Source organism: Nilaparvata lugens, chromosome 4 (assembly GCF_014356525.2).
Source record: "Nilaparvata lugens isolate BPH chromosome 4, ASM1435652v1, whole genome shotgun sequence".
NCBI classification, from domain to species: Eukaryota; Metazoa; Arthropoda; class Insecta; order Hemiptera; family Delphacidae; genus Nilaparvata; species Nilaparvata lugens.
The window spans coordinates 11,129,027-11,154,337 of record NC_052507.1 but is presented as its reverse complement, the minus strand read 5'-3'; the positions used below and the strand labels follow the sequence as shown (position 1 = coordinate 11,154,337).

General features: G+C 34.8%; 1 protein-coding gene across 5 annotated transcripts; it reads left to right on the top strand.

Annotated features, from left to right (window-relative positions):
• The first annotated feature begins 304 nt into the window (after positions 1 to 304).
• LOC111045795 (CLIP domain-containing serine protease 14D) lies at positions 305 to 25,044 on the top strand. 5 transcript variants are annotated; one of them, XM_039426652.1, is made up of 7 exons: positions 305 to 565; positions 6,097 to 6,154; positions 6,701 to 6,874; positions 17,726 to 17,867; positions 21,193 to 21,368; positions 22,381 to 22,485; positions 24,386 to 25,044. In XM_039426652.1, the coding sequence occupies exons 2-7, from the start codon at positions 6,103 to 6,105 to the stop codon at positions 24,736 to 24,738; spliced, it is 1,002 nt and encodes a 333-aa protein (XP_039282586.1). In that variant the 5' UTR covers positions 305 to 565; positions 6,097 to 6,102; the 3' UTR covers positions 24,739 to 25,044. The 5 variants fall into 5 exon arrangements, with proteins under 5 accessions (XP_039282586.1, XP_039282582.1, XP_039282583.1 ...); XM_039426648.1 differs by lacking the exon at positions 6,701 to 6,874 and adding an exon at positions 16,079 to 16,252 and having other exon boundaries at positions 312 to 565; XM_039426649.1 differs by lacking the exon at positions 6,701 to 6,874 and adding an exon at positions 16,079 to 16,252 and having other exon boundaries at positions 352 to 514.
• Positions 25,045 to 25,311: the final 267 nt, after the last annotated feature.

Genomic DNA, 25,311 nt, shown 5'->3' with positions numbered 1-25,311 from the left:
ATAACCTATGGTAATAGGGCAAGGAAAGTGAAAACGGCAAAATACCGTACGAACAAAAATCGATGTGTGTGTGCGGAGCTTTACACAGTCATTGTAACTCGAAATATTCCAATAAATGAAATGATTCTTCATCTTCAGCGTAACCAGATCCATTCAACACTTCAACTCCATTTCTCCATTTTACATCAATCCAAATCCGAAAAACTCTCTGCATCAAATCGCAACAGCTTTTTCCAATCATCATAAATCATGAATAAATTTGATAATCAGAAATCTTCAAGGTCTGTTTTTTCCGATTCAAGTTACACTCATTTACATCGTTCATTGAGCAAACTAGAAGAAATAATCATTATTTGAAATGTTCTAACAAATTGTTCCGTTCCATGTTAATTGTTTTTCCCCTGTGGATAATTGGAAAATTTCATAAATTATCCGACAACATCAATATTTTGAATCTATCAAATAGAAAAATCTTGATTTTCTATCACTCTCTAAAAGAAGCTGCGTCTGGAATGTGAGCATGTGACTATTAACCTATTCTCTCATTATATGTTTGCTTAAAAATGTGAGCATGTGACTATTCACCTATCCTCTCATTAAACGTTTTTATAATATTTTGATTGTTCTGATATGGTATTTCTCATTATTTGATAACAATTTGTGGAAGCTGGGAATTGACTTGAATGGTGGCTAGCGCTTGCTTTGATCCAAATTGCCGTCAACTTTTAATCAATACTAATCAACTTTTTGTGTAATTGTGAAGGTAATGTGGTGGATATTCATATGATTGAATATGACTTGATATTGTCAAAACCAAGCATTCATTGAAACAATTCGAAATTCTAGTCTCGTTTGTGACACTATAAATTATTATCAATCTCCAATGAACTAAAAGCTTGAACATTGAGCAGCCGAATATAGTATTTGTGAAGCCCTGAAAAAAGTTAGAGTTGGAGATTACCGAGTGAAAAGTTTTTAAAAAGTACTAAATTTAAATACTAAATATTGTCAGAACACAGAATTATTAAACTTGAGTTACCGGTTTTGGTTGTAACAGCATTATCAATCTCTGGTAAACTAAGACTGAAGTGAGGAGCGGGAGTATTTTGACATCATACTGCTAGCACTGCTATTGGTGGAAGCCGTGACCTATCAAGGTGAAACTCTGTCTAGACAAGCCCCTCCCCCATCAGCGGCTAAGACAACCGTTACAGAATGGCGATTCAAACAGCTTACACACCAATAGAGGATAATCGAATTGTTATATTTTACGAAAAAAAAAATAATAAAATCGATAGAAAAAATTGTACAAGAACATGGAAAGGCAACAGAATAAATAAATACTGTAATAAATGACTAACATTGATTCCGTATTTCGGAGGAGACGATAAGCCGTCGGTCCTGTCTACCTAAAACGTAATCGTCATCTCACATCATCATCCCTCTCACTCATTACCCACGCACAAGCCTAAGAGCTCATGTGGGCATCAGCTTTCAGTACTTCGATACCTATTTGAGTCACCTGGAATCTTGTTATGCAGCTATTGGTGATAAGTTGATCTTTTTGGGGATTTTAACTTACCTGAAATTACCAATGATAGGTATTGTTTGGAGCTGGGCTCTCCTTCTGCCAGAAGATTGGCCTCTTTCGTTAACTTTTATGAGCTGGCTCTCTGTAATACAGTTCTTAATTGTAATAATCGTATCTTGGACTTGGTCTTTTCCAGCATTGACATTAATGTCGAGCGTTGTGATTATTTCCTGGTTCCAGAGGATGCTCACCATCCATCGCTTGTCATTACAGTTCAGATGTTGTCCACATTTCCTAATTCCCGTTCGAATTGTATTGAACTGTATGACTTCAGGAGGGCGGACTATCTCATGCTTTATACTCAGTTGAGAGATTGTCATTGGGAACGTATTTATAATTCTTCTAGTGTGGATGAAGCTGTTGATATATTTTACAACTTCATCTATGAGTGCTTTGATAATTGTGTGCCAAAGAGGAGGGTCAGGCCCGGAGGCACTAAATATCCACCATGGTTTAATGCTGAAATAATTGGATTAATGAAAAGGAAGGATAGGTGTGCTAAAAGAAGAGTTTCTCTTTATACCACTTGGAACAATTTAAAAGCTTGAGAACTCGGGTCAAGCAGTTGATTGCTCGGCAATAGTAACTATATATCCAGGGTGGAGTCAGGTATCAAAAGTGATGTCAAGAGCTTTTGGGGTTTTGTCAACTCAAGGAGAGCTAATGGCTCTACTCATGAAGTATGCATTTGGGTGATCAGGTTTTTGGTTTGCATGATTTGCCGGATGGCTTCGCTCAATATTTTTCTTCAGTTTTTTCTGATGACACACACTTGGCTGATATCGACGATGGCAACATCAATCCTGGAATTAATACCCCTTCCCTTTCAATTGGTTCTATTGACCTGAGTACAATATTGGCAGCAATAGGTAATCTGAGACCTAGTTCTGGCTGTGGCCCTGACAATGTTCCTCCATTTATTGTAAAGGGTTGTGCTGAAATACTGGGTCCTCCCATGAAGTTCATCTTTGATCTGTCCTTGAGGTCTTCAGTGTTCCCCACCAGATGGAAAATTGGTAAGGTTATTCCCATATTTAAGTCTGGAAGAAGGAATGACATATCCAACTTCCGCCCAATAACTCAATTGTCACCTTTTGCTAAGGTATTGAGAATTCTTCTAGTGTGGATGAAGCTGTTGATATATTTTACAACTTCATCTATGAGTGCTTTGATAATTGTGTGCCAAAGAGGAGGGTCAGGCCCGGAGGCACTAAATATCCACCATGGTTTAATGCTGAAATAATTGGATTAATGAAAAGGAAGGATAGGTGTGCTAAAAAGAAGAGTTTCTCTTTATACCACTTGGAACAATTTAAAAGCTTGAGAACTCGGGTCAAGCAGTTGATTGCTCGGCAATATAGTAACTATATATCCAGGGTGGAGTCAGGTATCAAAAGTGATGTCAAGAGCTTTTGGGGTTTTGTCAACTCAAGGAGAGCTAATGGCTCTACTCATGAAGGTATGCATTTGGGTGATCAGGTTTTTGGTTTGCATGATTTGCCGGATGGCTTCGCTCAATATTTTTCTTCAGTTTTTTCTGATGACACACACTTGGCTGATATCGACGATGGCAACATCAATCCTGGAATTAATACCCCTTCCCTTTCAATTGGTTCTATTGACCTGAGTACAATATTGGCAGCAATAGGTAATCTGAGACCTAGTTCTGGCTGTGGCCCTGACAATGTTCCTCCATTTATTGTAAAGGGTTGTGCTGAAATACTGGGTCCTCCCATGAAGTTCATCTTTGATCTGTCCTTGAGGTCTTCAGTGTTCCCCACCAGATGGAAAATTGGTAAGGTTATTCCCATATTTAAGTCTGGAAGAAGGAATGACATATCCAACTTCCGCCCAATAACTCAATTGTCACCTTTTGCTAAGGTATTTGAGAGAGTGCTTTATGATTGTGTGATTTGCCATATTAGTCCCTTTTTATCTGATAGTCAGCATGGTTTCCTGAGGGGTCGCTCAACCACAACTAACTTGCTTGAGTTCACGGCTGATGTTTCAGAGGCGCTTGATGTTGGGGGTAGAGTGGATGTAGTATACACTGACTTTTCCAAGGCTTTTGATAGAATCAGTCATAAGCGGCTTGTTTGTAAATTATCTAGTTTTGGTTTGGTGCCTCGGCTTGTTAGTTTCTTTTCTGACTACCTGAGTGATCGTCTTAATTATGTTTCTGTCTTGAATTTAAAATCTTGCACTTATGTCAGTTCCTCTGGTGTGCCTCAGGGTAGTAATTTGGGTCCTTTGTTGTTCTTATGTTTATTAATGACCTACCTGGCTGCCTGTTGCAATCCAATTGTTTGATGTTTGCTGATGACTTGAAGATCTACAGGAGGATTGATTGCCATAATGATTCTGTTCTGCTGCAAAGTGACCTGGATTTTGTCTCGGGGTGGTGCACGGATAACGGCCTCGATCTCAATGTTGGCAAATGTAAATTTATGGTCTTCACTCGTAAGCTGAATTATCCTATTTTTAATTACAGAATTAACGGCTTTCATCTCTCTAGAGTCGATAGTTTCAAGGATCTGGGTGTATTGTTTGATTCTTCTCTGAGTTTTGCTCCCCATGTCCATTCTTTGGTTGGTAGGGCTAATAGGATGCTGGGTTTCATCATGAGATCTACGGCTGGGTTTAGAGATGTTGAAGGCTTGATGGCTCTCTTTCCTAGCCTTGTTCGGAGCTTGCTTGAATATTGCGCGGTGATTTGGGATCCCCATCAGGTGGGTCTGATACATGAGATTGAAATTGTTCAGAATAAATTTTTGAGATTGTTATTTTGTAGAAAACTGAATCGTCCTTGTCCTTTGGGGTTTCCAACTGGTGTGTTGCGCAGCATGTTCGGCTTTGAGACTTTGGCATCCAGACGGAAGGTACTTTCTTGTTTATTCCTCTATGGTCTTGTGAACGGTTCCGTGAGCAGTCCTAATCTGTTGGCAAGGCTGAACTTTAAGGTTCCTGTCTTCAATAATCGTAATCGGCAAGAGTTCTCAATCTGTAGATGTAACACGGTTGGTCATTATTACTCACCAATGAATCGAATTCCTCGTACATTCCTCTGCTGTGATGGTCAGGTGGATCTCTTCTCCTTGTCTAAATGGAGCTTCAAGAGAAAAATGTCACCATTCTTCAGTTGAAGAGTAATATAGACCTGTTGTTCTTAATTTACTCTGGTTCACAATGGCCTTTTCATTGTTCTCTCCATGGTCACCCTTTTTCCACTAACTAACTTTTCATATTTTTCCACTTCCCTTTTGATCCCTTTTTCTCTAGTTCTTTCATCACTTCTCTTAGTACCATATGTAATACGTAGGTTATATGTTGTTATTTTATGTGGTTATGATTGATCTTATTGAATAATCAAAATTAGTTTTATCATTTACCTTTAACATTATTCTCTTCTTTCTCAAAGTAGCTATTATACTATTCTTCTTGTCTGTTTTTCACATGTACCATTTTAAACATTCTCTTTTATTACTTTTCTAGTATTTATATATATCTATTATTTTGTAATAATTTTTAATAATGTATTTTCCTGTATTCATGAGTGCGTTTGGGCTGTTATGCCTGTTGCACTCCTAGATTTTTGTAAGAATAAATAAATAAATAAATAAATAAATATCACCCTTAGTATTAATGTATTAATTTACTCATAATTTCGTGATAGAAAACAGATGCCACATCAATGAAATATAATCAAATTGTTATATTTTACGAAATAAATGAACGAAATTAATAGAAAAATGACGCAAGAACATGGAAACACTATAGAATAAGTGAATATTGTAACAAATAACTAATATTGAAAGGTTAATAATTTCATGGTAGGTCACAGCTTCCTCCAATAGGAGTTATCGGCCGTTAGTATAGATTGATTTGTTTGTTTTTTGAAGTGTGAACTGTTAGTTCAATAAGTGATAGTTGCTTAACCCACATTTTGATTTGGACTGTAGTATGAATTTTGAAGGGACAGTTTTGGGCATAAGCCTGTATTGCCTTCTCACTTAAGTGTAGTGATCGTACATGACTGAATAAATAAATAAATACTGCTGCTTTCTACTTAACTGCTGCTTTCTAGTTTAACTTACCGGAGATTGATAATGGTGTAACACCGAAACCGGTATCACAACTTTGATAAATCTGTGGTCTGACAGCATCAAGTATTCTTATTCAGTATGGATAACTATCAAAATATCACCTTCACACTCAGAAAGTTTTAAAATGATTTCGCGATTGAATATTTTGTAATTTAGAGGATTATGAGAGTGAAAAAACTCTGTATCATATCTGTTCATTATCTGCTTCTTTAAAAAATGTATTTCTTAGAACTCCTGGCTGGAGCTCAAGGCTTCTTTTTCCTGTCACGCCAAAAACCATTTTTATTTGTAAAAATATTTCTCGTATATGGCAATAAATTCATTATTCATTATCAATCCGAGGAATATGAAGACATGAGAAATGAGAAGATCCGAAAAATTGATCTTTTTACTTGCTTTCAGTGAGAGATGAAGACTCTTTTATGCTTCATTGCTGTGCTGTCCATTACTGGTACACAAGGTGAGAGGTTTTCTTCCACTCATTGTGGATACTTAAACATTGTTATCATTACTATAATACGCTTTATAGAACAAGATTCCTCAGGAACGAGGATTCTATCAAATAATTCAAATTCAAATTTCCTCTATTCAACAAACAAGCTTATTGTGTAAAATCATTCTAATTAATCGTCCATATGGACCTCAAGGGTCTGTATTTTGTTAACTGGAAGCTATTCGTTTATATTACTACAATTAATAAATGCCAAAAAACGCCCTTACAAGTGCAACTCAATTTTATGCAAGTTCCATGATGTGGAGTAGTAAGGAAACCTGTATTCTGACAAGTTTTATGAATTGCAAGATATTAAAGAATTGCAACAAAATTTAACAATCGTAACGCTTAAACAGAATCAAAGTTAATTTAATTCGGTTGATTGATTAAATTAATCAACTTAAATAAATATTAGTAGACTATTAAATCCAGTTAATTCATCACAATTATTCTTGTATTTGTCCAAAGAGACTGTAAAGATATTCGAAATCGCAATCTAACTATTTTTAACAGGACAAGATGACAATCCTACGAGTGCCTTAAATGGGTTTCTGGTGAATGATGAGAGGTGTGGAACTCAACCTGCTATACAGCCAGACCCTTCCTACACGCCCTATCCCGACAAACTACAACTTGTTGAAAAAGGAGAATTTCCTTGGTTGGTGTGGGTTTCTATACAAGATCCGGGTGAGTTATAAGAGTTAAAATTGTAGAATTTTGAATAAATAAATAATACAGTAATACTTAAAGCATGTGTTGGAATGTAAACCAAACAAAATTCTTTATTATTATTCTTTATTGTTTTATACTATAATAGTCCAGGCAACGAATGCTCAAATAAAGGTATAGAGGGAAAAGTTTGGAACACAATTATCTCAGAAACTATGAGAGATATGGAAAAAATGTAAAGGACAAAACTTGTTGGTAATTTTGTAAGCTTCAATTTTGCAAAGGATATAATGTTCATAAGATGCATAGTTTCCGAGATATATGCGAAAAATGATACTTTCAAACCACCCCCACCTCTTTAGCACAGGGGGTAGGGGTGAGGACATTTGATATGTTAATCCTCTACTAACTATCTAACTACTATCTAACTATTGTCACGTTATTCTTTATATTTAAATAACGATTAGCCTCCTGCTTGGCATCAGTCGGTAAAGCATGAGATTTAATACAATTAGGTCGTGGTTTTCTAATAGTATTCAGTCTTAAAAAATCTTGATAAGCCTAGATATGGGCTTCTCCTATACTCTTGTAATTCAATAAATAATAAATATATATATAATATGATACTTATACTATAGTGTTGAGGAATAAAAAATAAATTGCACACCATGAAAGTTTCATACATATATTACACAATAATGCAAAAATAAATCGAGGCAAAAAATATATATAGAACGATAAAAAATATAATATAAAAAATAGAACAATAATTGAAATCAATAAAAATATCACAGGCTAACTTTATATTCTAGATTTATGGCACGAATCATTACCATGTGCCTTTATCTTAAAAATCATATGCATTCTTTTGCATGTAGCTGCGATATACGCTTGCTAATACTTGTCGACTTGGATAATTCAATCAAAAAATGTGTGCTCTAAGATCAGCTTGATAAATTAGCCACTAATAATCCAAATATATATTTATATATTAAAATCTCTAGTATTTAGTAGATTTATTTGTATCTAATATACATTTTTTATCTCAGGGTGCAAGATTCGGCACCTGACGGAATAGGTAGAGCCATTCATCTAGTGAATTAGAACTATAATAAATTATCGCAAATTGTATTGCAAAAAATTAAATATTGTATGCATATGTTTGATAGCCTAGATTTCGTACTTCTTTGATTAAATAGAAATTTCTAAAATATTGATCTATATTTTTCTTTCAATTAAATACCTTTAATACTAATTTTTACTTGCGCAAGTATTACTCTTATTAATTTCTCAATTTATAATAACCCTTTCGGCGAGCTAGCTTTGATCATCAGATTAATTCGAAGCACTAGGGCGCCCATCACTAATTCAAATTTAATCACTCACGTGTCGAAAATCTTCTTGTAAGCCGCCGATGTCGATCCAACTCCATGTGGTCCGGGAATATGGTAGCCGGAATCGTCTCCTCCAAGGGGTTATAAATTTAATTAAAAATGAAAATGACTTCTGCTTCACAATAGCATCACGAAGTCTTTTAAGAAATTTAATAATTTACTTTAACTTTAACTTTTACAAAATCATTAGTAAGGTACTTCGCTCTAAAATATTTGGGGTCCTCTTATGGTGGCATTTGGCTGGCGAGTGCTGGTTCTTCCTTCTCAAGTTTTACAGATCCTCCTTCCGACTTTCAAATTAGCATAAAATTTAAATATCTTAGTCCTCCGCCATTAAGTTCAAATAGATCTTACAAAAAATGCCAAAATATTGCTTAGATTATATGATTAATAATTTCTTTGCATTCGAGCCATATCGATAACATAGATTACACAAATTTTAACACAAAATCTAGTACATTTATATAAATATATAGAAATATTTTTGAACTGGCCTACAGTTGCCGCCTATTAACTGCCGTTTTACTATTGGTGCATGCAAATTTTATTCGGTATTCATGCGCCTGGTAACTCTTATTTCCTGAATACATTAAATTATTTTTATTTGGTTTTTTATTTATGCTCTTTGCATGCTAGTTAATATTCTATACATTAATATTAATTCCATGCTACCTAATAATTAGCCACGTGGACAGGTGTTTTTTCACATTGCACACCATCTGATTGCAATAAAGCTCTGCCAAGGGGTTTTGGTCAGATTCTACGTTCTTCGGTTTGATCGATCTCTAGGTCACCGATCCGTGAATACATGTACATAACCTCAATCTTCAAATATTTTATATAATAATCTATTTATGAGCAATAAACTTCCTTCAAATCCTTTTTAGGTTCTTGTACCATTTAGCCAGAACAAGCTGATGCTATCTTATCTTAGTTATTATCTATTTGGCGATATTAGCCAGTTACTTTATTTCAGACCTATTACTGTTTCTGTTAGGGCTTTTAGTCTACCCAGATTTAATATGTTACACGCGCCCCTGGGTTTGAATTCAAAATATTTGAGAATCACAATGTTTTTAATGAAAACCCACCCTTCAATACATCGATATACACTATATTTTATTTATAAATTATACTCTCATACTTCTATCACAGTTTGCAGACATATTTGCTGCATCTCCTTTATACCTTTATCAAATACAATAACAAATTCTCCTCCTCAACACACATAAAATATCATAAATATAAACTTCTAAACGTACTCCTCCTGACGCCACTTAAAACATAGTAATTTTTAAATTCGCCGCTTGCAGGGCCACCAACCTAACTACACACATTTCATAATTCTCACAAATGATTCCTTTTAGACAATAATTTCGATTCACAAACTTCTGGGCTTATGTCTTATAGTATTTCTTAGGTCTTAATATAAATAATTTTCTATACATCAGGTACAATACTTTTCTTTTGCTAATGGCTTTTTGGTTTTTTGGTAGCTTGTATTCACTTTAACTCTTTTCAGGTAACAAACGTGGCATAATTAAAAGTAATAAATATAAAACATATAAATAAATATACCGACATTAATAAATATAATAAATAATAATAATAAATAACTTTTTGGGTACAGTATTTCTTTTTATAAACATATGTTCAACAGACATTACATTCATTTGATTTGGGTGGCTTTGGCCAGCTGGTCACTGGTTCTACAGAATTTGCTGTCGAGTTTCATAACTATTAACCTAACTGCTCAATTTTTTCTCTTAAAAAGGTAATTAACAAATTTTAATTTTATTATCCCCGCTTGTGTCCTTTTTTATCAGATGTATATAATTTAATTACATATTTAAAAATTGTTCTTTTTCTTATTGCAGGCTTCTAACGGTTGGAAGGAAATTAAACATTGGATTGTTGCCACGAGGTCCTATACCAATATTAAATTTATTAAGGAAGGTTAGTAATCGGTTTGATAATAATGTTTTCATCGATTTCTTATCATATTTATTTCAAATTCTGTGATGTGGTTTGTAGAAATTTCGTGGCTTTCCCGTATCTTTTGGTTTTCTGCTTGTAGCTGTTGTAGGCTGGCTAGGTTATCTGCTGTTGATTTGTGAGGCTGTCCTATTGATATTTTTTCATCATAAATTTAAAGCCCTTGTATCTCGTGTATTCTTTCAAATAACTCCTTGTTCCTTTAATAATAATTTCTTTTAATCTGTTCTTTTCCGATTCATCCTGCACTCTTAACTCATCATTCCTTTCATTTTCATTTAATACTCTTGATTTCGGTTCATTATAAATTAGTAGGCTCAAGACAATAAACATTTTTATAATATTAGCTTCCCAATTATCAATAATAGATTCTTTTAATAACCACAATATAATATTTTCCATCATATCTACAACACACTCTTTTATTAATATCACAGCCATTATTACAAACATTAAACACCATAACAAAACATTTATCATCTTTTCAATAGCATAATATCCAGGTACTTTCACTTTCTTAGTATTATTTTTTAATTCTTCCAATCTTATTAGCCACCGTTTATCCTTTATCACACTCAATACGTAGTCCACGTTATCACTATCATCCATGCATGTTTCGGTTTTATCCCATTTATTTGATCCGTTTTTCCGGTCACATCGCTGATTGGCTCTCTTGAAGCGTATGTGCCGCGGATGCACGCCGTCGGTCCGCTCCTGTCCTCCTCGGTGTCGGTCCGGTGTCCTCCTTTGCCTCTTGAAGCGTGCATGCGGCCTCCGTCGGCGCGCGCGGTTCCTCCGTTTCTTCCGCCTCCGGGCCTTGCGGTGCATCTTCTTCTTCTCCCGTATGCCGTCCTCTCGTTCTTCCATGGGGTCCTTAGTTTGCTTAGGTGGTGTCCCTTGATAAGCGGTTGTGGGTTCGGTGCGCGGATCTGTTACATTTTCAATTTTTTCTGTATCTACCAACTCCTTAATTATAGCATGATCCTGGTGGCTGTTGGTGTTCTCCGGCGGTGAGGGATCTTCGGTAGGGAACAGGATGCTTAGTAGGGATTGATGCTTGCGGCTGGTTTTTGGTGGTGGTTTATCTGGAATTGGCTTTTGTTCTTCTAATAATATTTTCGGTAAATCATTTCTGAATGTGGTGTATGACGTTGAAATATCCTGCTTTTCTTGGTTTGTTTCATTTGGGCTTGTGCTTGTTATATCGGGGGTATCATATAGTCCTGGTTTATTAGCTGTAGTTTTCTGTATATCTGGTGGCGGGTCGTTGGGTGCTGGGTTCCGGGTTTTTTGTTGATTCAATCCTATTGCATGTGCTAATGTATAATTTGTACTTACTTGTTGAGGTGGCAGTTTATAATTTCGGTTGTAATTGTTTTGTGTGTGATTATTATGTGAGTTTAATCGATCACGGCCATCATAGTGATTCTTACGATTGCTCTGCTGGGCATAGTGGTTGGTTGTGCGATTTTGAAATTTTTCATTATTCCAGTTACCATTTTGCCTGTGCTCATAGCGGCGTTCAAACTGAGGAGCAGATCGGTGGCGATCATATGATACCGGTTCATAATTTTGGCTGTTATGCTGATTAAATTTTGAATTATGTTGATTTGGTGCGTATCTCTGGTCTGAGCGGTGGTTTGATATTGCCATTGCAGACTGTATGCCATATAAATGATTAATCAGCTGCTTGCAATCAGTAATGGGTTGTGTGGCGAGTGCCATTCTAACTTGATACGGTAGCTTCTTTAAAATAATACTTGCTAATGCCGATTCATTAATGGGCTCGCTCAATTGAGAATTTTTAAACTGTAGGGCAGTGACGAAAGTGGTACATGCACCGTCTAAGTTAGGGTTGAACTCGCATGATATGATGTCCGCTAGCACGTCCAACTGTTTACTTCTGCTCCAATACTGTTCCAGGAAGACAGCTACAAACTCATCCAATGATGTAAATTCATGGGCTCTACTCCGAAAGAACATCAGGGGTTCGCCAATCAATAAATTAGTCAAACGAAGACGCCAAAAATTCCAAGAGGTAGGTGCAAGAGTTTGTACTAATTTTATCTGATCAATGAATGGTTGAGGTTGCAAATGGCGATCAGTATTATCAAATTTTCCTAGTCCTTGTAATATACTATGTACGTTGAGGTTGTCTGTTTGAATCCCTTGAGGTTGTTGTTGAATATGATTTTCTAATGCTGTTATTTTTTCCTGTGTTATCTGCCATTGACTATTATGTGTAATTTTATTTGCGTTTACTTCTTGATTTAATTGAGTCAGAGTGGATTTTTGAATTAGTAGAGTTCCGTTTAAAGCTTTACAGGTTTCAGTATTTTGATTGATGCTACCTTGCAGTTGGTTCATTTTTGTGGACATATTAATCTGTTTATTTTGTATTTCTTTAATACTGTTAATATTTTTGTCAACTGTAGTTGTTAATGTTTGATTGGCAACGGTAATTTGTTTGTGGATTTCTTGGTGGCAATCGGCCTTAATGTTATTGGTTATATCCTGAATAGGTGTAGTGATTTGTGTATTTAGGTTATCTATCCTTTCATTGAGTTCACATGTAACCGTATCCAACCTTTCCGATAATCCTGCCGTAACTTTATCCTGACTTTCTTTCTGTAGATTTATCATTGCTTTTAATTCTTCCCTATGATTCTCTACTTTAGCCTCAATAGTATCCAACCGTCGTTCTACTGATTTTATAGCGCCCGCTGTCTCTTTCATGCCCTGTTCCATTGTTTGCTTATTTGCCTCTTTCATTTCCACATTCTCTTTTTTAATCTCCTGCATCATTTGTCCATTGTGTTTTGTAGCATAATATTGAACATACTGCTAGTTTGTTCCATCATTACTTTTTGAAAAGGATCTAGCTCTGTGACTGAAAATAGACTTTGTTTGCTCAGATGTGACTCGGCCTCTGGAGATGCGGGTTCGGCAGGCTGCTCCTCGCCCCCTTCAAAGTTGATCTCTACTATCCGTTGATTCAATGGTGTGTCAGCGGCGTCGATTCGAGTGGATGATAGAGGTTGCAGACCTGGTGGATCGAAGACTATCGACCCGACGCTTCCTGGTTCCCTTTCTCGTGGCGTATTGGCATCTACCGTGGTGGGGTTCGATGTGCTTGGAGTCGACAAAGTGGGATCTGTGCAACCGCCGTACATATATGAAACTTCAGAGTTTGCGGGAGTGTGATTCATTATGTCAAATATGATAAATGCTAATTAAACAGTGACAAAAATGATAAGCGAGAATGCTTAAAAAAGAGACACAAACCGGGACTTACAGTGAACAGTGATGTGTAAAGTGTTTGGATACTCTTACAACAAGGTATTTATACTTAAGTTTTTTACAATGCTCTAGCGCCCCCAATGTTTTGTTGATTTACTCTTGGCTAGTTTACAGGCTGCGACTTATTTTCCAACCGGCTTAAACACCTAATATATTTTTGACTAGAAAGTAATAGCAGTTTAGGCTTATAAAATATAATCTCTCTTTATAAACATGTAATTTTTCACAGTACTAATAATATAAAATTTTCTTTAAAACATATAATTTCTCTCTATTTAAAGCTCTTGTTTCCCCAAAAAGTAATACAAATTTCCCTTCGCCAGTTTTCCTCACAACTCGTATAAGTTATCTATAATTTTCAATATGGTTATTGACTTAATTTCAAATAATTATTTAATGAGCTTGGCTCTCATCATCAGTCCCACGTTGGTACGACATGTCTTTGTGTCACGTTATTCTTTATATTTAAATAACGATTAGCCTCCTGCTTGGCATCAGTCGGTAAAGCATGAGATTTAATACAATTAGGTCGTGGTTTTCTAATAGTATTCAGTCTTAAAAAATCTTGATAAGCCTAGATATGGGCTTCTCCTATAACTCTTGTAATTCAATAAATAATAAATATATATATAAATGATACTTATACTATAGTGTTGAGGAATAAAAAATAAATTGCACACCATGAAAGTTTCATACATATATTACACAAATAATGCAAAATCAATCGAGGCAAAAAATATATATAGAGCGATAAAAAATATAATATAAAAATAGAACAATAATTGAAATCAATAAAAATATCACAGGCTAACTTTATATTCTAGATTTATGGCACGAATCATTACCATGTGCCTTTATCTTAAAATCATATGCATTCTCTTGCATGTAGCTGCGATATGCGCTTGCTAATACTTGTCGACTTGGATAATTCAATCAAAAAATGTGTGCTCTAAGATCAGCTTGATAAATTAGCCACTAATAATCCAAATATATATATATATTAAAATCTCTAGTATTTAGTAGATTTATTTGTATCGAATATATATTTTTATCTCAGGGTGCAAGATTCGGCACCTGACGGAATAGGTAGAGCCATTCATCTAGTGAATTAGAACTATAATAAATTATCGCAAATTGTATTGCAAAAAATTAAATATTGTATGCATATGTTTTAATAGCCTAGATTTCGTACTTCTTTGATTAATAGAAATTTCTAAAATATTGATCTATATTTTTCTTTCAATTAATACCTTTAATACTAATTTTACTTGCGCAAGTATTACTCTTATTAATTTCTCAATTTATAATAACCCTTTCGGCGAGCTAGCTTTGATCATCAGATTAATTCGAAGCACTAGGGCGCCCATCACTAATTCAAATTTAATCACTCACGTGTCGAAAATCTTCTTGTAAGCCGCCGATGTCGATCCAACTCCATGTGGTCCGGGAATATGGTAGCCGGAATCGTCTCCTCCAAGGGGTTATAAATTTAATTAAAAATGAAAATGACTTCTGCTTCACAATAGCATCACGAAGTCTTTTAAGAAATTAATAATTTACTTTAACTTTAACTTTTACAAAATCATTAGTAAGGTACTTCGCTCTAAAATATTTGGGGTCCTCTTATGGTGGCATTTGGCTGGCGAGTGCTGGTTCTTCCTTCTCAAGTTTTACAGATCCTCTTTCCGACTTTCAAATTAGCATAAAATTTAAATATCTTAGTCCTCCGCCATTAGGTTCAAATAGATCTTACAAAAAATGCCAAAATATTGCTTAGATTATATGATTAATAATTTCTTTGCATTCGAGCCATATCGATAACATAGATTACACAAATTTTAACACAAAATCTAGTACATTTATATAAATATATAGAAATATTTTTGAACTGGCCTACAGTTGCCGCCTATTAACTGCCGTTTTACTATTGGTGCATGCAAATTTTATTCGGTATTCATGCGCCTGGTAACTCTTATTTCCTGAATACATTAAATTATTTTTATTTGGTTTTTTATTTATGCTCTTTGCATGCTAGTTAATATTCTATACATTAATATTAATTCCATGCTACCTAATAATTAGCCACGTGGACAGGTGTTTTTTCACATTGCACACCATCTGATTGCAATAAAGCTCTGCCAAGGGGTTTTGGTCAGATTCTACGTTCTTCGGTTTGATCGATCTCTAGGTCACCGATCCGTGAATACATGTACATAACCTCAATCTTCAAATATTTTATATAATAATCTATTTATGAGCAATAAACTTCCTTCAAATCCTTTTTAGGTTCTTGTACCATTTAGCCAGAACAAGCTGATGCTATCTTATCTTAGTTATTATCTATTTGGCGATATTAGCCAGTTACTTTATGAATTGTAGAATTGTTAATTTAATTCATTTGATTGATTAAATTAATCAACTTAAATAAATATTAGAAGACTATTAAATCCAGTTAATTCATCACATTAATTCTTGTATTTGTCCAAAGAGACTGTAAAGATATTCGAAATCGCAATCTAACTATTTTTAACAGGACAAGATGACAATCCTACGAGTGCCTTGAATGGGTTTCTGGTGAATGATGAGAGATGTGGAACTCAACCTGCTATACAGCCAGACCCTTCCTACACGCCCTATCCCGACAAACTACAACTTGTTGAAAAAGGAGAATTTCCTTGGTTGGTGTGGGTTTCTATACAAGATCCGGGTGAGTTATAAGAGTTAAAATTGTAAAATTGTGAATAAATAAAACAGTAATACATAAAGCATGTGTTGAAATGTAAACCAAACAAAATTCTTCTTCTGCTAGAAGTAGAAGTTGGTAAAATTTTGAATAAATAAAACAGTAATACATAAAGCATGTATTGGAATGTGAGCCAAACAAAATTCTTTATTGTTTTATACTATAAGTATATCATCAAAATGATAGGGAGAGAACAAATGAGGTAACCCTGTGCTATACCTCACCCAAATTTAGATAAGGTTACACATAGTCCGAAATAGGTCAAGTCTTGTAGTTGTTCACTTTAAATTTTAAGACCTTCATTATTTTCACAAAGTAGATTTTTGAATTCAGATGCTTCAAAACCAAACATAGGAGAAATATTTCACATTCTTATCACTAAAATTGGGAATATTCACAAAGGGTATTGGAGAAATAATTTTTGAGGACCAAAAACAAGCTAAATATTCTAGAAGCACAACTTTTTTATTGGAATAGAACAAAATAAAAAATTACTGGAAAATAGAAATAATCTTAACATAACATTACTTATACCAGCTTACTTGTAACCATAGAGTAAATATAGCATAAGAAGATATTTCATGGTATAAGGACTTTATGTACCAAATTTCATTGTCAACTCAAACCGTGTTTAAGTAGTTCTTTTCGGAAGCTATGTGGCGCTGATAGTCCCTACACTGTGCTGTTCTTAAACTCTCAGGCCTGGTGCACAACAGCCGGTTAAATTTTGACCGTGATTAATTTCACCAAAAACATTCAGAGAAGACCTTTTTCATAAGACAGCTGATTGCTGATAAATGTTTATATAAGACAGCTCTGATTGGTTCTCGTAGAATCAATCACGGTTGAAATTTAACCGGCACTCAGTCTCTTTCCCGGCCAAAACAATGATAATAGATATCTATATTATAGATAGTGGTGAAATATGGTGGTATATACTATCATAGAGAAACAATAGCGTAAGTAGATATACCATGGTATAGGACGTTTATGTTGCAACTCGCAACTTTTACGGTTATCTCAAGCCGATAGTGCACGTAGTTCTTTCCCGTGAAGCTGTGTGTCGCACGTAGTCTCTCATATTGTGCCGTTCATACACTCTCACCCCAACAAAACAGTAAAAATCGACAATAATCGACAGTAATCGGCTTGAGATAACAGTAAAAGTTGCAACATAAACGTCCTATACCATGGGACATCTACTTACGCTATTGTTTCTCTATGATACTAGTTTATATACTAGACAACAATGGTAATATAAATATAGTGGTATTGACAACACCAACGTCTTATTCTATCAATTCTCAACTATTGTTAGATGATCCGAGCATCTTAGATTGCCAATATTCAAGTAAACTATTGACTGTTTTGTAAGATCTTCAAGCTCAATCGACTTGACATTCTTCGACTCACGTATTCTTTTACTATTGTCAATAGAGCCGAAGACTTTTGATCCACTTAATGGTGAAGATTTCACGAGATGTATGGGTACAATTATCGCCAGACGATACGTTCTAACAGCTTCAAGCTGTCTCGCCAATTATGCAGCTCTAGGAAAGAATCCTGAGGAATTGAGTGGGTGAGTTCTAAATGTCCTCACATGGAGGGTCGGCTGTATTTGTCAGAGAGAATCTCAAATATGAGGAAATTGACATATCAAGTCACTGCAGAAATTTTATATCTGAGGCCTCAGCAATAATTTTGAGAGATTTTAATCTGATTGTCATGACGTTATATCGCACACCCAACTCCAATGTCCATGATTCTATAGATAAAATGGAAACGCTATTGATTGAGTTAGGGAAATACAAGTACAGTAATCTGTTAGTAGCGGGCGATTTTAATCTAAATATTCTGAATATGTCAAATGAAACTCAGCATTTTTTAAATATGATGAGATCCTTTGACCTATATCCAGTACATGCCAAACCAACAAGAAATCTCTCATGTTTGGACAATATTTTCACTAACATTGAAAAGGAGTTTGTTTTCACGTTTCTAACTGAAGAAGGAATAATCTCAGACCATGCAGCCGTTTGGGCAGTTATTACATACAAGAAAACTGAAGAAAATTATGATAGCTCTGGACCTAGTTTTTTCAATAAACGCCTCCTCTCCACCAATAGGCTTGATAATTTGAACATCTATCTGATGTATTACGACTGGTCACCTCTGTATTTATTGGATGACATAAACACGGCCTTCAATTTTTTCCTGGATGTCATTGAGTCCTCGTTCAATATGAATTGTCCTGTAGTGAAAGTACGGAATCGGAATAATGAATCAGCAAGGCCTAAGAAAAATGGCTGGTTCACTCCTAAACTTGCTGTCATGAAAACGTGGTTGTTGTGTCTCTATGACAGATGGAAACTTACCTCGAATATAGAAGATAAAATCAGATTCAGCAAATTCAAAACGAAATATAATTTAGCAATCAGACAAGCAAAAATTTGTGCAAATGACAAGGCAATCATTGAGTCATCAAACAGATGTAAGGCAGCCTGGCGAGTTATTAGGGCTGAGACTGGCCAAAGAAAGGTCAGCGCAGATATCCCGATTTCCCCTGATATACTAAACCAGTGCTTTGTTGATGCCACTGATGCCAATTTAGATTTAGACTCTGGCACTTCGCATGCTGACTTGCTCGAAAACTTTCCATTCAATGAGCACCATAAAATTGACAGGGCCTTCAAATGGAGAGAGGTCAGTGTTCAAACAGTTACTGAAATTGTTACAGGACTTAGTAATTCTCATAGTGAAGATGTCTATGGTCTCAGCAATTATGCAGTGAAAAAACTCTTACTAGCCTTAGTTCTACCTCTGACATACCTGATAAATTTTATCATGAGGAGCAGTACTTTTCCTGAATGTCTTAAACTATCAAAAATCACACCCATTTACAAAAGAGGTGATAAGAGCTGCCCAGAGAATTATCGTCCCATAGCTATTGTGCCTATTTTTAGCAAAATCATTGAAGCATGTCTTTTTGAACAGCTCTATGAATACTTCACATCAAATGGTCTACTCTACCAACATCAATATGGATTCAGACACAAGCACTCTACTGTTATGGCAGTGGAAAAGATAGTTGATGTAATACTAGAAAGTTTTGAAAAGAAACATGTAGTCGGGACCTGTCTAGTAGATTTGAGTAGAGCTTTTGACACTATCTCTCATGACTTTCTCCTAAATAAATTGGCTTTTTATGGGATTTGCAAAACTGAGCTACAATTGCTGAAGTCATATCTCCAAAACAGAAAACAAATGGTTGTGATCGGTAACTCCTCTTCCGAAATTATGAATGTAGCTGCGGGGGTACCACAGGGCTCAGTTTTGGGGCCTTTTCTGTTTCTTGTCTTTGTAAACGACTTCAGCTATAATGTTCCATATTTAAGTGTATTATATGCTGATGACACGACTATTGTTGCTACAGACCCAGTGATAGAAAGAGTACAGAATAAACTTGACAATGCTCTGTCTACGGCCAGGACGTGGTATGTGGCCAATGGACTGAAATTGAATGAGGATAAAACTGAGATATTGTTTTTCTCCCTCAAAGACAAGTTGAGTAATGGCCTGATTAAACCGGTCAAACTTCTTGGACTTTATATGGACTATAAGCTGAACTGGGACACACATATTGAGCACCTTTCAAAAAAATTATCTCGTATAGTCTATTTATTGAGAAAACTGAGAGGCTGCGTGAATTTGGATACACTCATATTGACCTATTTTGGGCTTTTCCACTCACATTTGAGTTATGGTGTGCGTCTATGGGGTAATTCCGTTCATGCTAAAACAGTGTTCTTATGGCAGAAAAAGGCTCTTAGAGCTATCCTAGGACTAACACAGCGAGATTCATGCAGGCCACATTTCCCTAATTTGGGTATACTAACCCTCCCATCTCTCTTCATTTATTCAAATTTAATTCACGTCAAGAAAAACTCAGAAAAATTTTCCATTCATGAAGATTGCCATGCATATAATACCAGGAACAGTAGGAACATTGTAGCACCACAAATAAGACTCACTAAAACTATGAGAAGCCATACTTTCCAACAGTGCATATTGTATAATAAACTGCCTCAAATAACCAGGAATCTGCCTCCAAACAAATTTAAGAAAATTGTATATAGTTATCTGAAAAATAATGCCTTTTACTCACTTGAGGAATACCTGAATACCTGAATTGAATGTATTTTATGTAATGTAGATATGCTTTATCTGTTCAATTTGTATCGATTTTCTGTTCAATTGTGTGTAGACTACTTTTTAAAAGTATGTATTATGACTTGCCTAATGCTATAATTGTAGCCTGATGGTTAATAAAACGAATCTTGAATCTTGAATCTTAAATCGTTCAAATCACTTCAAAATTCATTCAATTCAATCATATTCGAAAGTGTGACTTCAAAGTCATTTGAAATTGCTTAAAATAAGTTTCGAAATGGTGATTTTGAATTCTCTCCAAATTACGTTGATAAATGACCAACAGGGTAAGTTCAGAATCACTTGGAACTACTTCGAATTATACTTGGAATGGTAATTTTGAAATCAGACTACATTAATAAAATTCAATTTATTTTTTCAATCATTCAGAATTACTTACAACTTACAGAAAAGTACCACAAACTATTAACAACAACTATTAGAAATCAACTATTAACAACAGAAGATCAGTTTTACCAATATATTTTGGATCACAGCTATCCACTATAGAAGGCCATGAGAAATAGAAAGTGGCAACAATGTCGTCCTTTGTTTCCACTGTTTCAAAAACATAAATCTCACCATAGCTTGGTGCAGAGTACGAGAAGTGATACATATATAAATAATAGTAGTACTGTAATACATAATAGAATATTTATTCTATAGTTTACATTCACGTATTTGTTACAAAATAGTGCTGTTGTGGGTGCCGGATTTCTTGATCCTACTGCACCATGGAGTTGTAAAAATGGAGAATGCCCTGAAAATATTTACCTCGCCAGATCTGCGTTAACTATGGACGATTTTGGAGCAGCTGATAAAGCAAATAATATTGCACTGATTGTTACTGCGAAAGACATAGTTTTCAATGGTGAGTTTCACTCTTTCACACGAGTATAAAATTATTTATTGTGTAACGTATTCTGTAATAAGTAATCTATAATATGATAAAGGAAAGAACTGGCTTATACACGTACGGGATGGGAAAATTCTGTTTGACGCATCATCGCGTCTGAACTACTGGATTGATTAACTTGAAATTTTGCATATAGATTCTTAATTAACAGAGGATGGTTATAGGCCTATTCTCAATTCTTTAAGATTTCATAACGTCAAGTTTTCAGTTTGTAAAGTTATAAAATGTACCCTTGCGGAGCACGGGTTACCTGCTGGGAGTAAATAATGTAATCTATGACTGATTGCACACGTAGTCCTAAGGAATATGAGAATCCCATAGGCTACCAACACCTTATGAAACCGGGAACAAACAAAGAATTCACAAATAAAACAATACATGATAGGAAATGTTCCTTGCTTTTTAATTCCAACTCTCAATAAACCCAACCACAATGAATCAAGGTTTTAATCACTTATAAACTGTATGTATCAGCAAATTGTGATATATTTGGTGTATAATCATTAAAATTATAGTCCGGGAGATAAGAGTTGGAATTACGCCTTCACAGTGAGATTTTCAATGCAAAACGCATACTTCAAATAGGATAGCTTCAAAAAAGGTATTTTTCATTTGACAGTTATTAAAGATGAGTGCAGTGTGCAGTAGGCTATGTATTTCTATGTATTTATTTCTATATGAAATAGTAATAAGTAGATACTTCAATCTCCAAAATATTTTGACGTGTTATATACTACTAAGCTTTGCTTAATTCTGTAGTGTTATAAATATGACGAAAATTTAACTTAACTGAACATTGATAAATCTGTTGATATACGATTGAATGGATAATTCGAGATCCAGATTCAATCACCATGATCTGGTTCGCCCATTGCAAGATTTCTATAACACGGTGATTTTCATCTCTGACACTGAATTCATAATATTATTGGAGATAGCACTTTTCTTCATTCTTTATTCCAAACAGATTACGTACTACCGATTTGCATGCTGCATGACGAACTGCTCTATTCGCAGAAATTTTGGGGTGAACGCGGAGTTAGGGTGACTGGATGGGGCCACAAAAACGAAGGTGAGCGATTATCAGTCATTAGTTTGAACCTAGTTCAGTTGTGATTTGGTTTTATTTTCTGTCCTCACCACTTGATGCCGAAAAGTACTCAAATCATCAATATCCGTTAGAAAAATTTTGCTCTTTTGTGGGCAGCTTTCAGTCGGGACTCTATGGTGCTACTTAAACCTTGAAAAATGTAGGTGTAAAATCAGAGGCTGCACCTCGTATCTTGAACTAACAGAACTACATTATGGATTAGTTTGAAGTAACAATCAGAACTGACACTGGGTAAAGATAACATAACTGAATTCTATTTCTGTTTTCTCTGGTCCTATGTTGTGAGAAATCTAACAGCGTATACTTTCTTCGTCATCCATAGTAGTAATATAGATCCTCTACTTTGAACTATATAGTTTATTGCAGGAAAATCATTCAATATTTATAACGAAGCATATTGTCAAGTTTTAACTCTGAAATGATCTTGCAGATTATATTAGCAGGAAAAAATAATCTTGCAGATTATAATGATTGTAAAAAGTTGATTTTTAACTCTGTTGATTAGGAATGAATGAGTGAGTGAGTGAGTGAATGAATCAGTGCCATTTCGCTTTTATATATAATAGATTCACTCACTGTCTGGAACATGATTTTTAATCACATGCGATAGATATTTTTGTTCAACAAAAATATGAAGCATTTACTCAGCGACTGAAGCATGCTATCAAATCGCATGGGAATCATTCTCCACTGTTGACATTGAATAGTAAGTAGTTCATATTTTTCACAATTATTTAAGTATGCGAGTCGTCATTTCAGTGTTAAAACTTGATGAAACATAATATATATATAGGCTAGCAGTTATATAGGCTTCTGGATTGTATTTTGAACTGATTTATGCTTCTGAATATTGTTGTGTTATTAACCTGACTACCAGTAATTAACCTGATTATTCGACTTTCAATTTTCTGCTAAATTAACTCAAATTTTGACATTAACTTTCGTTCTCTGTAGCTGTATTTTCTTATAAATAATAATAATAATAATAATAATAATAATAATATAATAATAATAATAATAATAATAATAATAATAATAATAATAATAATAATAATGTTTTATTAACTCAAGAGCTTTCACAAACAATTTCTTATCATTGTACCGCAATGGCTGCAGGTAATAATGTATAGTTATTTATTTTATTGAGAAACTCTTACCTCTCTATTATGAAATGTATATTTAGAATAAATGTATATGGAGAATGGCTGCTTATAATTCTGAAACCATGATTGTATTGAAATGTTGTATTATTATCAACATTTAATCAAATGTTGATAATTACTATCAACTATTCAAAGGCAGAAAAAAGTTCATTTTCATTTCAATTCATTCCCATTTTCAGTTCGTAATAGATAAAGAAATTCAAGACATTTGAACTTACGTGAATAATATTACCATGACATCATACTAACACGTTCACTGATACTGATATATGTAGAAATCCAGCTTGATTCACATGAGTTCCAATGGGACTATTTCCTTTCAGCTCGGCCGAGCGCGGATGAATAGTCCCATTGGAGCTTATGGGAATAATATTCTCACTGTACCTATACTAATAAGGTATCAGTATTAGAATTGAGAAATGAGTTATAACGACTTTGAAAAACAAAACAATACTGGATAATGAATTCATCCATTATACATAAGCCATTAATATATAGTCATCTAGTGTATCATCTATTATATATTTTATCTCTTTCCTGTATAGGGCTGCTTGCAATAAAAATAGAAATAAAAATAAAAATCTCAGTACCCTTTTTGAATTATTTGATCACAACATGTTTCGGACATCAGCCGAGGGTACAAGGTTACTGAGATTTCTATTTTTCTTTCTATTATATATTTTTCATGTTATGAACAGAAAGCCGCCGCCACAACAGACTGATGCAAGCACCAGCGGAGATTTTCACGGAGGAAGAAAACAAAATTTTCCACAGAAATCATCTGCCGGATTCGATGCGGAGCAAAGAGGTTTACTACTCGTTTTTTGGCGTGGGAGGCAATGAAGATGAAGTCTACACTGACGAGGACATCGGAGGTCCGTTCATGATCAAGAAACTGATCGAGTACTCAGATTCTCCGCGCTATTATCTGTTGGGGATTCGTTCCTTCAAGGCGGAGGAATCTCTGCCGCCTCACCACTCTACATTCGTCTACACCAGGGTCGGCTACCATCAAAAGTGGATACTTGATCATTTGTCTCCAGTCCACTAGTGACTTTGAGCTCTTTATATACCCTATTTAAAAAGTCAACGGATTTTCATTGAAACCAATTTGAGAAAAAGAACCTTTCCCACTCTGTGAATGTTTGGATTTGATCTTTCTGTCATTGACGCTATGCAGCATTTTTATGGAAACATTTTGAGAAATATTACAAATACCCCACTGGAAATATTGGTGTTTCAGCATCAAGATCGTTTTTTCTTCAATTTGTGTATGATTTTGAAGTTGTAAAACATTTTGAAAAATAAATATTTCACCACACTTTGGAAATTGGGGTTTGAATTGCTTCTTGATCCTGTGTGCCCCAATAGATAACTAATATCCAGCAACTCATGAACTAAACAAGTACTGTATTATGAAAACTTTTTTGGTAAAAAAGCTAGGTAGTTCAATCAAGATGACGCATCGAAAGTCGCAAAGAGTACTGTAGTATTTCAAATTTGATCAGGCTCCCTATCACACCTATCGTCATATTATCCTTAATCGAGATAAATGATTAATATTGAAATAGCAGAGTAATTGCATTATAGGTATTATGGAATATGAAGCCGTTCTTCAGGTTCT

Bases quoted from the DNA above. Each gene is read 5' to 3' on its own strand.
- LOC111045795 (XM_039426652.1), top strand. From the start codon at position 6,103: ATGAAGACTCTTTTATGCTTCATTGCTGTGCTGTCCATTACTGGTACA. The intron at 6,875-17,725 runs GTGAGTTATAAG...TATTGTCAATAG, and splicing joins GGTTTCTATACAAGATCCGG to AGCCGAAGACTTTTGATCCA. The intron at 22,486-24,385 runs GTGAGCGATTAT...TGTTATGAACAG, and splicing joins ATGGGGCCACAAAAACGAAG to AAAGCCGCCGCCACAACAGA.